We start from the raw sequence: 17211 nt of genomic DNA, 5'->3' as shown, positions 1-17211 counted from the left end.
CTGCATCTTTATTCCTGTCCTGCCCCTAGGTTCTTCAGAACCTTTTTTTTTTTTTAAGATTCCATATATATATGTTAGCATACGGTATTTGTTTTTCTCTTTCTGACTTACTTCACTCTGTGTGACAGTCTCTATCTCCATCCACCTCACTACAACTAACTCAATTTCGTTTCTTTTTATGGCTGTAATATTCCATTGTATACATGTGCCACATCTTCTTTATCCATTCATCTGCTGATGGACACTTAGGTTACTTCCATGTCCTGGCTATTCTAAATAGAGCTGCAATGAACATTGTGGTACATGACTCCTTTTGGAATTATGGTTTTCTCAGGGTATATGCCCAGTAGTGGGATTGCTGGGTCGTATGATAGTTCTATTTTTAGTTTTTTAAGGAACCTCCATACTGTTCTCCATAGTGGCTGCATCAATTGACATTCCCACCAGCAGTGCAAGAGGGTTCCCTTTTCTCCACACCCTCTCCAGCCAGCATTTATTGTTTGTAGATTTTTTGATGATGGCCATTCTGACCAGTGTGAGGTGATACCCCACTGTAGTTTTGATTTGCTTTTCTCTAATGATAGTGATGTTGAGCATCCTTTCATGTGTTTGTTGGCCATCTGTATATCTTCTTTGGAGAAATGTCTGTTTAGGTCTTCTGCCCATTTTGGTATTGGGTTGTTTGTTTTTTTGATATTGAGCTGCATGAGCTGCTTGTATATTTGGGAGATTAATCCTTTGTCAGTTGCTTCATTTGCAAATATTTTCTTCCATTCTGAGGGTTGTCTTTTCATCTTGTTTATGGTTTCCTTTGCTGTGCAAAAGCTTTTACATTTCATTAGGTCCCATTTGTTTATTTTTGTTTTTATTTCCATTTCTCTAGGAGGTGGGTTAAAAAGGATCTTGCTGTGATTTATGTCATAGTTTTCCTCTAAGAGTTTTATAGAGTCTCGCCTTACATTTAGGTCTTTATCCATTTTGAGTTTATTTTTGTGTATGGTGTTAGGAAGTGTTCTAATTTCATCCTTTTACATGTAGCTGTCCAGTTTTCCCAGCACCACTTATTGAAGAGGCTATCTTTTCTCCATTGTATATTCTTGCCTCCTTTATCAAAGATAAGGTGACCATATGTACGTGGGTTTATCTCTGGGCTTTCTCTCCTGTTCCATTGGTCTATATTTCTGTTTTTGTGCCACTACCATACTGTCTTGATTACTGTAGCTTTGAGCTAGAGGAATCAGGCCCCCTGCAAGATGGTTTTTGAGGGCTAGAGATGTGATGGATTGGCCAAAAAGTTCCTTCAGTTTTTAAGTAAAAAGACACATTTCTCATTTGCACCAAGAACCTTATTGAACAACGTATTCACCCTTTTTTGTTCCACTGCCTTCTGCCATTTTCAGGCAACTTCATAATTCCATTTTCCCAAAACTTTTTGTCTTTTTGAGCAAATAACTGTTCCAGGTGCCTTTTACAGTCTTCCACGGAATGGAAATTTTTTACATTAAGAGAATTTTGCGAAGACCTAAATAAATGGAAATCCGAAGGTGCAATGTCTGGTAAATATGGCGGATGAATCAGAAGTTCCCACCCAAGCTGTAACAGTTTTTGCCTGGTAATCATAGAAACATGAGGTCTTGCGTTACCCTGATGGAAGATTATGTGTTTTCTGTTGACTAATTCTGGACACTTTGCATTGAGTGCTGCTTTCAGTTGGTCTAATTGGGAGCAGTACTTGTTGGAATTAATCGTTTGGTTTTCTGGAAGGAGCTCATAATAGAGGACTCCCTTCTGATCCCACCATATACACATCACCTTCTTTGGAAGAAGACCAGCCTTTGGTGTGGTTGGTGACGGTTCATTTCACTTGCCCCACAGTCTCTTCCATTCCACGTTATTGGGCAGTATCCACTTTTTATCACCCATCACAATTTGTTTTAAAAACAAAACGTTTTCATTACATTTCAATGGAGAATCGCATGCGGAAATACGGTCAGGGAGGTTTTTTCCCTTATGTGGAACCCAAACATCAAAGCGATGAACATAACCAAGTTGGTGCAAATGATTTTCAGCGCTTGATTTGGGTATTTTGAGTATGTTGGCTATCTCCTGTGTGGTATAACGTTGATTGTTCTCAGTTAATGTCTCCGTTTGATCGCTCTCAATTTCAACTGGTCTACCGGACCGCAGAGCATCAGCCAGCGAGAAATCTCCAGCATGAAACTTCGTAAACCACTTTTGATATGTTCGATCAGTCACAGCATCTGCTCCATACACTGCACAAATCTGTTTTTGCGTTTCAGTTGTGTTTTTACCTTTCTTGAAATAATAAAGCATAATATGCTGAAAATGTTGCTTTTTTCTTCCATCTTCAATATTAAAATGGCTACACAAAAATCCACCAATTTTGATAAGTTTTTTTTTTTTTTTTTTTTTTGCGGTACGCTGGCCTCTCACTGTCGTGCCCTCTCCCGTTGCAGAGCACAGGCTCTGGACGCGCAGGCCCAGTGGCCATGGCTCACGGGCCCAGCCGCCCCGCGGCATGTGGGATCTTCCCAGACTGGGGCACGAACCCGTGTCCCCTGCATCAGCAGGCGGACTCTCAGCCACTGCGCCACTAGGGAAGCCCGATAAGTTTTTATTTAAATGCACGCTGATATGACAGCTGTCACTAACAGAATTGTTTCAAATGAAGTTAAAGACAACTAAGTGCCACTAGGGCCATCTTATGGAGAAACTGAATGAATCTTTTGGCCACCCCAATATTTAGTGGCTATAGAAAAGTCAGGTAGCCCCAGACTGTAACCTGGCATCGTGCTCTGAGGAAGGAAGGGCATGTGAGTTCACTGAGCAGTACTTTCTTTGTTAGGTACCACCACATGCTTATCTCCTTTCATGTTTTCTCTAAAGAATTGAGTCAGCTGATACTTAGATCATGGGATAGCACACAGCCAATATGAATTCACTGTTATATTTAGAATCCCAATAAAATTGCAAGAGATGGTATATCAATGGTAGCATCCTGGCTTGGATAGATGCAGAAGTTGATGTTGAAAGCAGACTGTTCTGTTACCTTGCCAGGAGTCACAGTAGCACACCCAAGAATGAATCGCTAGACCCCGGTTTAGTGTCTGTTATTCATCATTATCTTTTACCCGCAGTTAAGGTGGTGAAGTATGTAGCTTGTCTTGTGTGTTTTAATAAATAATTCCAAGATCCCCTCAACCAAGATGATAGTTAGTCAATAAGTTTTAACCCAAACTTGTAAAGCCAGTAGATGAAAATGGCCTTTGGACTACGTTGCTGTTTTTATTTGCACATATTCTAAATGAACAGTAAAGCTTGGCTAAGTACTTATGGAATCCTGAATTATGGATTTCTCTTAGTTTTCCCTCTCTTTTCTAATAAGTGTCTCTTCAGAGAGCATTGTTTCTTTTTCTTAAAATTTTTATTGGAATATAGTTGATTTACATTGTTGTGTTGGTTTCTGCTATACAGCACAGTGAATCAGTTATACATACACATAGGTCCACTCTTTTTTAGATTCTTTTCCCATGTAGGTCATTACAGAGTATTGAGTAGAGTGCCCTGTGCTATACAGTTGGTCCTTTTAAGTTATCGAGAGCATTGTTTCTTATTTCAGTTTCCACAGTGGTAGCTTTACGTAATTCTTCAAGGTGTCGTTGATAGTTACTCTCACAAGATGCTTTGATGATATCAATCTGTAAAGATTGTGGGGCTTCCCTGGTGGCGCAGTGGTTGAGAGTCCGCCTGCCGATGCAGGGGACACGGGTTCGTGCCCCGGTCCGGGAAGATCCCACGTGCCGTGGAGCGGCTGGGCCTGTGAGCCATGGCCGCTGGGCCTGCGCATCTGGAGCCTGTGCTCCACAACGGGAGAGGCCACAACAGTGAGAGGCCCGCATATCGCAAAAAAAAAAAAAAAAAAGGTTGTGTAGGTTGTGGATAAAAAGGATCAGAAGTCTAAAAATTCTTTAAATTCCAGAACATAGAAATCCTCTTTTATTTCAAGTGATCAGGTAGGGTGTTTAAAAGGAAACTCCTTAGTACAAAATATTTTCTAATTATTTTTTTCAATTTGTTAGTGTACCAATAGATCACTGTTTTTTATTCTTTCATTTTTTTCAGCACCCCTTTTTTTTTTTTTTTTTTTTTTTGCGTTACACGGGCCTCTCACTGTTGTGGCCTCTCCCGTTGCGGAGCACAGGCTCTGCATGCGCAGGCTCAGCGGCCATGGCTCACGGGCCCAGCCGCTCCGGGGCATGTGGGACCTTCCCGGACCGGGGCACGAACCCGTGTCCCCTGCATCGGCAGGTGGACTCTCAACCACGGCGCCACCAGGGAAGCCCTCAGCACCACTTTGTATTTTACTGCTCTCATCTTTCTAAATCTTTCCCTATAATATCTGCCAAGTATTGCTTTTGACCTTGATGACCAACTTTGATCTACATGATACCTGGTGTCAGTCTGAAAGAGGTAGGGTCCTTGAGACTGAATTAGGGAAAAGGTTGGGAAAAGAAATGGAGTGGGCACCAACGACACATCCTTCTAGAACACTAAGCTGAAAGTTCTTTCCAAAGCGTGTCACCTCTTCCATTTGTCTGCACACCTGGGATTCTTCTGCATTCAAAGCTCATGTCTGCATTTAACAGGAACCTCTCGAAAGTAGAAGAGCTGAGTGTTGCCAGTGTTTAAAATGGTAATAGTGCTTAGATTTATGAAGCGGTTTTCTTTTTCAGGGAGGAGAGGGATATGATGCAGGAATGTGTACTGGGAAGGTGAGGAGTAGGGGAGGGAGGTGTCAGAATCTCTGCTAGGAGTCCAGTCTCTATCCCCAACCTACCTTGTGAGTTTGTGTGTGAAAGTTGTGGAAGCAGAGACAAATAGATGCTCAGGTCTCACTGGTGTGGTGGGAGCACCTGGGCCTTGCAGGCTGGAACACCTTGGATTTGAATCCCAGCCACGTCACTGTTTTTCTTTTTCGGTACGTGGGTCTCTCACTGTTGTGGCCTCTCCCGTTGTGGGACGCGCGGGCTCAGCGGCCATGGCTCACGGGCCCAGCCGCTCCGTGGCATGTGGGATCTTCCCGGACCGGGGCACGAACCCGTGTCCCCTGCATCAGCAGGCGGACCCTGAACCACTGCGCCACCAGGGAAGCCCCCAGCCACGTCACTTTTACCTGTGAGGCGCTGGGCACGTTACTTGACCTGTCTGAGTATCAGTTTCCTTGTCTGTAAAGTAGACATGCTAAGTACTCAGCAGGGGACTTAAATGAGAGAATACAAGATATGTAAATATGATGTGCCTTAAGTATACCTGGCCCAGGGAAGGTAAGCGATAAATGGTTGCTGTATTATTAATAGCAACAAGATGAAAGGTGCTCACCTCCCCTTCCTGTTTCCAGAGGGTTCCCGGGGGCCGTGATTTCTTCGTTTCTGTGTCCTGGCACATGGGAGGGCACTCAGTTCATAGCTACGGAGTGAACTAACTCCTAGCAGGCTTACGAGGTATAAATTTATGGTTTTATTTTGCATTTGTGAGCCTAGCCCAGGGCTTGGCACCTGTGATTTTGGCAGCAATCAAGAGAAGAAGGGTGTTAAGTGTCAGGGAGCTTCATTTCGGTATGACGGTCAATACCCAAATAGTGGAGCAAATCATCATCTTAATACACTGCGATGCCTCACCACTGGAAGGTACAGGGTCCTGCAGAGTGAACAGCGGCGGGGGATGTTACCAAGTTTGGGGGCTAGGGAAAGAAAATATTCAATATTAAAATCCAGGTCACCTGACTTCCCAATCTGGGCCTTGTCTCTCACTTCTGGAGTGATGGGGGACAGCTTGATACATTACTCTGGTAGTAGGACGGTTTAACTGCTGTTGGTCGGCAGGTGTGTCGGCATTGCCTGGAAGACTGAAATGTGGCCCCTGAGTCGTCTTTGATCTCACACTCACGTGAAGGCTGCCAGGGTAGGGGCTACAGTCTCTATTTCAGTATCCCTTGGAGTTACCAGTTCGACTCCTCAGACTTTGCCCTTATTGTTGTCCCCCATGAGCTACCCTGTCTGGTGGCTGAGTGCAAGTGAGATTTGTCTGCTGTAGTCTGTGGTCCTCATCGTTTCTCTCCTGCCCTTGAAAACTTCGATGACATCTCACTATCTACATATCATTTTCTAACTCCTTGGCAAGACGGTCAAGGCCTCATATGATCAGCCCCAGGGTGGTTTTTCCAGCCTCGTCCGCCAGCCCTCACGCAGCCCATGCACACGCCAAACAGTCACCTTGGCATTTTCCACATGGATCCGGTGCCTTATCACTCCCGGCCTTTCCTCACGTGATTCCAGCACCTGAAACACCGGCTGTCCACGTCATTCCCTGCAGACCTCGTCCCCACCATCCAAACGGTGACTTTGTGTCACCTTTTCCTACTCCCGCCCCAGCTCCTCTATTCCCTCCTCCACTGTGGCAGTTTTCACACTCTGCCTTTAGTGCAGTTATTTGAAAACTTGCCATTCTTCTTCTTCTATTTTTAAATTTTATTGAAGTATAGTTGATATACAGTGTTGTGTTCATTTCTGCTGTCCAGCAAAGTGACTCAGTTATGCATATGTGTACTCTTTTTCATATTCTTTTTCATTATGGTTTGTCACAGGATATCGAACATAGTTCCCTATGCTCTACAGTAGGACCTTGTTGTTTATCCCTTCTATGTATAATAGTTTGCACCTGCTAATCCCAAACTCCCAATCCATCTTCCCTCCCCCATCCCACTCCTCCCCCCTCGGCAACCACAAGTCTGTTCTCTATGTTTGTGTCTGTTTTATAGATAAGTTCATTTGTGTTGTGTTTTAGATTCCACATATAAGTGCTATCATATGGTATTTGTCTTTCTCTTTCTGACTTACTTTGCATAGTATGATCATCTCTAGATCCATCCATGTTTCTGGAAATGGCACTATTTCATTCTTTTTAACGGCTGAGTAGTATTCCATTGTATATAGGTACCACATCTTCTTTATCCATTCATCTGTCAATGGAGATTTAGGCCGTTTCCGTGTCTTAGCTACTGTAAGTCGTGCTGCTATGAGCATAGGGGTGCCTGTATCTTTCGGAATTATAGTTTTGTCTGGATATATGCCCAGGAATGATATTGCTGGATCATATGGCAACTCTGTTTTTAGTTTTTTGAGGAACCTCCATACTGTTTTCCATCGTAAAGCACGCCATTCTTTTAATGAAACCGTGGGGTTCTACAGAGTGGGGACTGAGTCGTATCATCTGTGCATGGCAAGCATGTGGGTGATGGTGTCTGGGGAGCGCACTGAGTGTTGACTTGAATTGTCTAGGCCACACCATTGCACGTTGTGCTCTGTTGTGCTTGAACCTGCTTAGGACGTTGGCAGCAGCTGCCTGAGGAATTGACTCTTGTTCACTATAGGCGCCGTACCTCTGTGTTTATGTAACAAAGCTCTGTTGAGGACCTGCCCCCTGTGCACTAGATTCATGTAGCAGTGGTAGATGTAATAGAGTTATATTCTTCCTGGCCTTTCTTCTTGTGCCAAGAAGTTAGCTGTATCTCCTTATCTCATTTTGGGTAATGCTGTAATGCCATTTAATATTACATATGGCTCATAAGTTGACATGCCCATGTTTTATATGTTTACAGCTATTAAATTTATATTTGTACCTAGAGTTCTCGTCTGAGATCCGTACTTAATATATTCAGTAGCTTCCTAAACGTGACCACTAGAATGCCCCACAGTCCCCTCAAATTCAACATGTCTAAAGCGGAGCTCAGGATTCACCTCCCAAACCATTCCCCTGCCAGCAATTCCTGCCCCTCTCATCCTGCTGTGCAAACTAGAAACCTGGGGGTCATTCTTAAGATTTCCCTTTTTCATATTCCTCGTTTAATTTGTCAGCAAATAATTTAGATTTTGCCTCAAGCACTACTGCTAGCATCCAACTCAGGCTGCCCTCTCCTCTTGCCCAGGCTGTAACAGCTGGGTGAGCCAAGAACCATGAATGGCCAGGAGTGGGGTTGGTTACCAGCCAGCAAGGACTGGGGCAGTGAGTTGCTGAAAGGGATCAGTGGGACAGAGGCAAAGGCAGAGGACTGGACAGGGAGGACCGTAGCAACATCACGGCAGAGGTGGGTTTTCTTGCTGTGGAAAGAGCCCCTTGCAGAATGCACACGTAAGGTATCTGGGAATCGAGAGGCTGACTCTGGAGAGTATACCGTTGGGGAGCTGGAGAGACCCTGAGAGAGGCTGGCCAGGCCCCTGTATTCATTGCTCGGCTACCCACACGTGATCCCCTTGGCGCACAGAGTTTCTGCTGTGGGCCTGGATTTTTGTGAGGACAGTTGAATTTCATATGCATTCCTGATGTGCACCTTCCTCTTGTGCAAGCTATAGCATTCCCTTTCTGGAACGCTTGGCATCTTTATAAGGAGGTGGTACCCGAATACTGGCGGGCTGGGTCAGGTTGTTTCTTGGTGACAATAACAAATGACTGTAGAGGGTCTGGAGGCCCACTGGATATCCTGGCGGGAAGAGTCCCACAGTGTGTGCTTGTGCTTGTAGCCGTGTCTCCTTGCTTATGTGTGTTTGGAAAGGAAGCAGTGGCCCCATGCCCCTCCCTGCCTAGGTGCTGGTTTGCAAGACTGCCTTATTTTTCCCAAGAGACAGTCGGTCTACTCTAAAGGATAACATATTAATGTGCAAAGGCCGATATTCCACCTCACATGGTGCTTCAGAAGGCAGGATCAACAGCTGAACTTCAGAAAGGTTCAGACCTAGGGTAGTGCTACGCGTTTGTTTTCTGGGAGGAAATTTCACCTCTCTAACAGAGGCCAGGGGTTGAGGTAGGGATAGGGGAGGGGAGAGGGGAGAGGAAACTTCTAGCTACCAATTATTGTTGTCCCCCTTGGCTGCAGAGAGGTGCAAGCTGTTAAAAGGAAGGTGTCTGATTTTCCACAACATCCATTTTTTTTTCTTTCCTTTTGAACGAAGGAAAGTGCGCCACTTAAATTCTCTCCATACGCCCGAAGGCAGAAGGAACCTTGGCATTTATGAGAGGGTTAGTGACCTAAGGCGGGGCAGCCTGCTTTAAAAAGGCTCTGGCAAAGGTCATTACCTAAAAGTAGTTTTGTTCTGAGTGAAATTAAAAACAGAGAGGGTGTATGCGAATGAAATGTGTATGTGCTATAGCAAATACAGTAAATAATCAGTGCCTTCTCTCAGTATAAAATTATTCATCTCTATGATAGAAATCTTCTCTGAAATGAGGCAGTTCTATAAAACTCCTGGGAAAGACACACTTAAAGCCACTCATTTGTGAATTCTTACTTCCATTGTGTACTTCCTAAGCAACATAGACCTGTATCTGAAGCTTCTTCATGCAGTGGTCCAAAGCCTGTTCATTCGATAAATATTCTAGATGTTATTTGAGCAGGTGTGTGCATATAGAGAAGGAAAGCACAGCAGAATGCATTTGGTCTGCGTCATATAATGTGTATGTATAACAGTGCCCAGAAGAGGTGAGCTTGTGTGATTTGGAGGCATTTAGCCTGGATTCATCCTCCAGCTTTGTCACCCATTGTCTGTGGGACCTTAGACAAACTACTCAACCTCTCTGAACTTCAGTTTTCTCACCTGAAAAATGGGGATAACTGCACCTCGTCTCAGGATGGTTGGGAAGATAAAGTGCTTTACCACCCGCAGTGTGTGAACATCAATATCATCCCTCCAATGACAGCCCTGGTTATTGCTTTATCTGGGGTCCACCCAGATCCGCCTCTGTGGCCTCAGCTGGTGGCAGTGTGTGTGCTCTGTCACGTGATTACCGAGCATAACTTCTCTTCAGGGGCCTGAGGTCAGTTGCTTCCTCTGCGCCGTCATCTGTTGGGACTGGGTGGACCTGTCTCCTACGGCCAAACTGACTAATCTCCAAGACCCCCTTCCTCTCTCCTCCCCCTGTTCAGGCACAGAAGTCCGGCTCTGGAGGGGACACGCAGGCCGCAGAAGACCTGCTGCTGCTCGGCAAGCCTCTGACAGACCTTATCAGCCTGCTTATCCCGCTGGTAAGAGCTCACACACCTGCTTGTGTGTCTCAGGTCGTTGCAGAGGGTGAAGTGATTTTATTTGAATTTCATGATGTCTTGAGTTGCTATGCTCTTTTGATTCCTTTCAAAACTAGAACCAAAAGAAATTTCAGAAGATTATTTAGTCTGGAAATACTAAATTTCTACTTTAATATGCGGTGGCTAATCGTTCATTTAAGTGGATATTTAAGTAAGGCAGAGCCTCAAATTCTTCTTAATGGATGTGAGGTTAAAAAAAAAAAAAAGGAAAATCAAGAAATGAATTCCAAGAAGGAAGAAGAAATCCATTGTGGGCATCAGTTCTCTTTCAAAAAGATATTTTAGGGTTACTTGGCATGCAGGACTACCCTGAAATGCAGAAGCGCAGACAGAGCTAGAGCATATCCACCACAGTCTCCATAGAAATAGAATGAAATAAGTGAAATTACACGAAAACAGATGAGACTGCACAAGACTACTGAGTATGTGAAAAGAACCCAATGGAGACTTGGATCAACTGAACCGCATTGTAGTTTTGACGTGCATTTCCCTGATAATTAGCAACGTTGAGCATCTTTTCATTTGCCCGTTGGCTATCTATATGTCTTCTTTGGAGAAATGTCTTTTTAGGTCTGCTGCCCATTTTTTGATTGGGTTGTTTATTTTTTTTGTTATTGAGTTGTATGAGCTGTTTGTATATTTTGGAAATATGCAGGACATAGATGGGGCTCCAGTGAACAGAGGAAAGACTAACCAAATCATGCACTCTTTAAGGACATATAAAAGACTCAAAACATCCCCATTAAATATAACTGATGCAATATATGGTATGTAGGATAACACTTATATTAATAGCATATAAGATTTAAACAATAAAAAAAGCTTAAAGGCAGTTGAAGAATCTATTTCAGGTAAACTTCTAGGACACTATTTCACATATGTATCTTATAGACAGGGTTTTGGTGTTTGCCACATCCTGAGATTTGCTTTAATAGTTGAATTTATTCCAATTAGATTTATTCTTAAACTTATCTTTGGTCTTAATTTTATTGTCTTATTGTATATTTTCTTTCTAAATGTTTTCCTCTATTAGACGTAAGGTTTAATGCAAAACAAAAAACCTTTATCAGGACAAAGAGAAGGACTGTACAGTGGTAAGGAGTAAAATCCACAGGAAGATACAATAACTATGAACCTTTTTGCGTCAAATATCAGAACATAGAACTATAAAAACAGAGAAGGACCAAAACATACAGGGAAAGACCAAAACATATAGGGAAAAAAAAGTACAGTAATATCAAGAGATTTAACCTGTCTTTCTCATTGCTTGACGACCCAAGTGGATGAAAATGATGATATAGAGCAGGAGTTGACAAACTAAGGCATGTGGACTAACTCTGGCCCACTGCCTCTTTTTGTAAGTAAAGTTTTATTGAATACAGCCACACAAACAATTGTCTATGGCTGCTTTTGCATCTTGACGGTAGAGTTGAGGAGTTACAACAGGGACTCTGTAGCCCACAGGCCTGTGTTGTTTACTGTCTGGCTCTTTACGGAAAAAGTTTGTTGACCCCTGGTATAGAGGATATGAAAACTTTAGTAAGATTAATCTAATAGAAGTATATCTGTCTCTCTACCCTGAAAATAGAGACTGTGCCTTCTTTTCAATTTTCTGGAAATACTTTAAAAAGTTCACCATGCGTTAGGTTAAAAGCATATCAATAAATTCCAATAAGTAAGAATTGTATAGACCACATTGTTTAACCGTAATATACTTAAACTAGAAGGAAAAATAAAAACAATAAAAATACACTGTTAGCAAATATCGATGAGCACAGTCAAAGACATTGTGATTGCGTCAGTCTGGGTCCCATCAGAAGACAAACCACATAGTGATTTAAATAAAAGAATTTCAATATAAAGAATTATTAAGCTATAACTGACGAGTAAATGTAAGATTTAAAAAGAACTCTGTAGGGTATCCGAAAGCTGAGGGAGAGGGAGAGTACCTCAGGAAGGACAAACTTGAAAGGGGATACCTCTTCCCCAAGGCTGTGGGTCAGACCTCATTGGAGAAGGTGTGACTACAGCCCACAGGACAGTGGGCAAATTTGCTGGGTTGCCCAGGCCAGAGCCCGCCCACAATCCCTGGGAAGCAGGAAGCAACCCTTGAGAGTGCCGGTGAATCGTAGCTAGTGGGCAGACGCACAGAGGGTGGCAGGGTGCCGCTGCTGGTGGTGGGAGGCCTGGAGGGTCTGATGTCTGTGTAGGGAGGACCACAGGAGACGAACCCAGAGAGGCAGGCAAGTAGGGGGAGTCGGGGTGCCAGTGCTCGGGAAAGCCTGGAATGTACAGTCTCCACTAGGGAGAGCAGTGGAGCTGTGATCACAGGCCAGGCTAGGATGAGGGCTGCAGAGGGGCCCAATATTGTGGGCCCCCGGTAAGGTCAGACCTCCACCGGATGCCACGACACCCGTACTTCTGGCCTACACTATAGCTGCCAGAAATAGCTGGAGAGCCCCTTCTTGCTGCAGTGTATCCTCTGAGATATTTTCCCCAGCCTTTGGGACTCTGAACTCCTGTTACTAGTAACTTGATCACACTTAGGTTCTAGTACATTGGCCAGATGTCTGCCTAAAGTGTGTGAACTGTGTTGTGTACATACACATTTACCACTGGAGTCATTAGGTTTAAAAATGGCCTGCGACAAACAATATGTCTTCTCTGGAAAAGATTAATACACATTTACAGCTGTGTATACAGTGAAGAAAAATAGTAATAAGGCTATTGAGGGCCTCAACTAGAGCACATACAGACCAAAGATAAATTTTTACAGTGGTTGTTAAAAATGTGATAAGTTACAGAATGAGGTGCTGGAATTGCTTTCCCACAGGGAAAAATAAGCAGACTTTTAGTTTTCACTGGACTTGGGTAATTGTAGAGGTATTTTACCTAAAGGAAGGAGGGTGAACTTGTTAGCTTTTGAGGTTCTTTCCAGATAGGGTCCTGTGAAAGTAAGCATACTTATCCTTCAGGGAGCATGAAACCTGTCAACCCATAATTTATGACCCATGTTTACACTATAAAATCATAGTGAACTGTGGGTATAAGACGGATTCTCAGTCTGTTTTTTTTAATATAAATTTATTTATTTTTGGCTGCTTTGGGTCTTCGTTGCTGCACCCCGGCTTTCTCTAGTTGCGGTGAGCGGGGGCTACTCTACGTTTCGGTGTGTGGGCTTCTCGTTGCGGTGGCTTCTCTTGTTGCGAAGTCCGGGCTCTAGTCGCACGGGCTTCAGTAGTTGTAGCTTGTGGTCTCTAGAGCTCAGGCTCAGTAGTTGTGGCTCACAGGCTTAGTTGCTCCGCAGCATGTAGGATCTTCCCAGACCAGGGCTCGAACCCATGTCCCCTGCATTGGCAGGCGGATTCTTAACCACTGCGCCACCAGGGAAGTCCTCTCGGTCTGTCTTGAGTGTGAACTACTTAGAGAATCTGATGAATCTAGACTCTCCGGGAAAAATGCCTAGACTCACCTATATGCAAAGTTCTGTACACAATACAGAATTTCAAGGGGCTCTTTGAACCCTCAATTGGTAACCGTAGTGTGAGTAAGAATATGGCTAATAAAATATATAACAAGTTGACTATGTCTCCTGAAGAAAAGACAAAGCAGGGTAGTTGTTTGATGTAAATATTTTCTTTTCTTTAAAATAAATATATTTTATTTATTTATTTTTGGCTGCGTTGGGTCTTCATTGCTGCACGCGGGCTTTCTCTAGTTGCGGTGAGCAGGGGCTACTCTTCACTGCGGTGTGCGGGCTTTTCATTGCAGTGGCTTCTCTTGTTGGGGAGCACAGGCTCTAGGAGTGTGGGCTTCAGTAGTTGTGGTGCACGGGCTCAGTAGTTGTGGCTCGCGGGCTCTAGAGCGCAGGCTCAGTAATTGTGGCACATGGGCTTAGTTGTTCTGCGGGGCTCGGAACTGTGTCCCCTGCATTGGCAGGCAGATTCTTCACCACTGTGCCACCAGGGAAGCCCCTAAATATTTTCTTTTTCAAGAAAATACAAAGCCAGGATATGTATCCCAGATGAGTTTTGTAACTAGATAATTAATTGCTATAAAAATTACGCTGCAGCTTCCTTTTCCCCTATTAAAATAAGTATTTTCAAATTTATGAGAGAGAATTGTTTTTAAGGTTTTCCTTATTATATGCCAAAGATGCCAGTCTTCAGCCTGGCTTATACTTTTCATATTAACCATGCCTTTCTTGGCCACCGGAAAGCTGTCCCTCTGCAGTCTGGGTAGGATTGCAGTCCTCACCTAGCATCTCCTATGTTGATCTCCTGTAATATCCTCTGGATAACTTTTTTTTTAGTGAAGTGTTTGGCATTTCTTCTTGGCTGTAAACTTGTAGCCTCCTGACAAAAAGTTATTGAATTACAGAGATCCAGCATATACTCTGCAGATAATAATATACAGGATCCTCAGTATACCTTCATAAACATCATGCGTAAGATCAAAGAACAGCCATTGGGTACGCAAACATGCCAATTTATCCCACAGTACAATATAGAAATTCTTTTGCTATGCTTCTAGGTTCCCTGGGGCCCTGTGGAGGGAATAACTAACTACATGATTTGGGCCAAGGAAGAAGGGCTGTTTGAATTTTTTCTCTTTTTTTGTTGTGATGAAATAAACATAACGTAAAATTTACCCCGTTAATCAATTTTAAGTGCTCTGTTCAGTAGTATTAAATATATTCATAATGTTGTGCAGTCATAACCACCATCCACCTCTGTAATTCTTTTCATCTTGTAAAACTGAAACTCTATTCCCATTAAACAGTAACTATCCCTTCCCCGCTCCACACAGCCACCATTCTATTGGGTTGGCCAAAAAGTGCCTTCTGTTTTTAAGTAAAAATAAAAGACACATTTCTCATTTGCACCAAGAACCTTATTGAACAACGTATTCACTCTTTTGTTCCACTACCTTCTGCCATTTTTCAGGCAACTTCATAATTCCATCTTCCCAAAACTTTTTGTCTTTTTGAGCAAATAACTGTTCCAGGTGCCTTTTACAGTCTTCCAGAGAATGGAACTTTTTTCCATTAAGAGAATTTTGTGAAGACCTAAATAAATGGAAATCCGAAGTGCAGTGTCTGGTGTATACGGCGGATGAATCAGAACTTCCCAGTCAAGTTATAACAGTTTTTGCCTGGTCATCATAGAAACATGTGGTCTTGCGTTACCCTGATGGAAGATTATGTGTTTTCTGTTGACTAATTCTGGACACTTTTCATCGAGTGCTCCTTTCAGTTGGTCTAACTGGGAGCAGTACTTGCTGGAATTAATCGTTTGGTTTTCTGGAAGGAGCTCATAATAGAGGACTCCCTTCTGATCCCACCATATACACATCACCTTCTCTGGATGAAGACCAGCCTTTGGTGTGGTTGGTGACGGTTCATTTCACTTGCCCCACAGTCTCTTCCATTCCACGTTATTGGGCAGTATCCACTTTTTATCACCCATCACAATTTGTTTTAGAAACAAAACGTTTTCATTACATTTCAATGGAGAATCGTATGTGGAAATACAGTCAAGAAGATTTTTTTCCCTTAACTTATGTGGAACCCAAACATCAAAGCGATGAACATAACCAAGTTGGTGCAAATGATTTTCAGCGCTTGATTTGGATATTTTGAGTATGTTGGCTGTCTCCTGTGTGGTATAACGTTGATTGTTCTCAATTAATGTCCCAATTTGATTGCTATCAACTTCAACTTGTGTACCTGACCGTGGAGCATCGGCCAGTGAGAAATCTCTGGTACGAAACTTCGTAAACCACTTTTGACGTGTTCGATCAGCCACAGCACCTTCTCCATACACTGCACAAATCTTTTTTTGCGTTTCAGTTGTGTTTTTACCTTTCTTGAAGTAATAAAGCATAATATACCGAAAATGTTCCCTTTTTTCTTCCATCTTCAATATTAAAATGGCTACACAAAAATCCACCAATTTTGCTAAGTCTTTTTTTAAATGCACGCTGACATGACAGCTGTCACACACGGTCTAACAAAATTGTTTCCAATGAAGTTAAAGATAACTAAATGCTGCTAGAGCCATCTTATGGGGGGAAATGAACAAAACTTTTGGCCAACCCAATATTTTCTGTCTCTGTGATTTTGACTATTCTAAGTACCTCGTGTATGTGGAGTCATTTATTATTTGTCATTTTGTGACTGGCTTATTTCTTTTAGCATAGAAGTGGTATTTCATTGCAGTTTTAATGTGTTTTTCTCTAACTATTAGTGATATTGGGCACCTTTTCACGTGCTTATTGATCATTTGGATATCTTCTTTGAAGAAATGTCTATTCACATCCTTTGCCCATTTTTGAATTAGGTTGTTTGGTTTCTTGCTGTCGAGTATTAGAAACTGTGTAATCTGAAAATTAACCCATTATCAAATATATGCTATTAAAATACTTTATGCCATTCTGTGGATTGCCTTTTTACCTTGTTGATATTGTGTTTTGACGCACACTTTTTGAAAATTTTCATAAAGTCCAGTTTGCCTAATTTCTCATTTGTTGCCTGGTGCCTTTTGTGTCATATCCAGGAGATCATTGCCAAATGCAGTGTCATGAAGATTTTGCCCTATGTTTCTGCCAAGAATTTTATAGTTTTAGGTCTTACACTTAGGTCTTTCATTCACTTTGAGTTTATTTTCACGTATGGTGTTAGGTAAGGGTCTAACTTCATTCTTTTGAACGTAGGTATCCAGTTTTCTCAGAACCGTTTGACGAAAAGACTATCCTTTCCCATTGAATGGTCTTGGCACCCTTGTCAAAAATCATTTGACTATATATGTGTGGGTTTATTTCTGGAATCTCTGTTCTCTTCAGTTAGTCTGTATGTCATTCTTCTGGTTTGATCATTGTAGAGTAAGTTTTAAAATCAAGGAGTCCAGCTTTATTGTCCTTTTTCAAGATGGTTTTGGTTATTTGGGGTGACTTGAAATTACATACGCATTTTTGGATGGGGTTTTCTATTTCTGCAGAAAACTTTATTGGGATTTTGAGAGGGATGGCATCGAATCTGTAGATTGCTTTGGGTA

General features: G+C 42.7%; 1 protein-coding gene across 1 annotated transcript in view; it reads left to right on the top strand.

Annotated features, from left to right (window-relative positions):
• Window positions 1–17211, top strand: part of ULK4 (unc-51 like kinase 4) — a 506210-nt gene that overhangs the window by 334789 nt on the left and 154210 nt on the right. The window contains exon 33 of the mRNA XM_060164074.1: window positions 9998–10096. Within this exon, the coding sequence (XP_060020057.1) occupies window positions 9998–10096 (99 nt within the window). The remainder of the gene's footprint in view (window positions 1–9997; window positions 10097–17211) is intronic.

This window comes from Lagenorhynchus albirostris, chromosome 10 (genome assembly GCF_949774975.1).
Source record: "Lagenorhynchus albirostris chromosome 10, mLagAlb1.1, whole genome shotgun sequence".
NCBI lineage: Eukaryota > Metazoa > Chordata > Mammalia > Artiodactyla > Delphinidae > Lagenorhynchus > Lagenorhynchus albirostris.
Note: the sequence above shows the minus strand (reverse complement) of the source record. Positions and strands in the feature narration are given on the sequence as shown.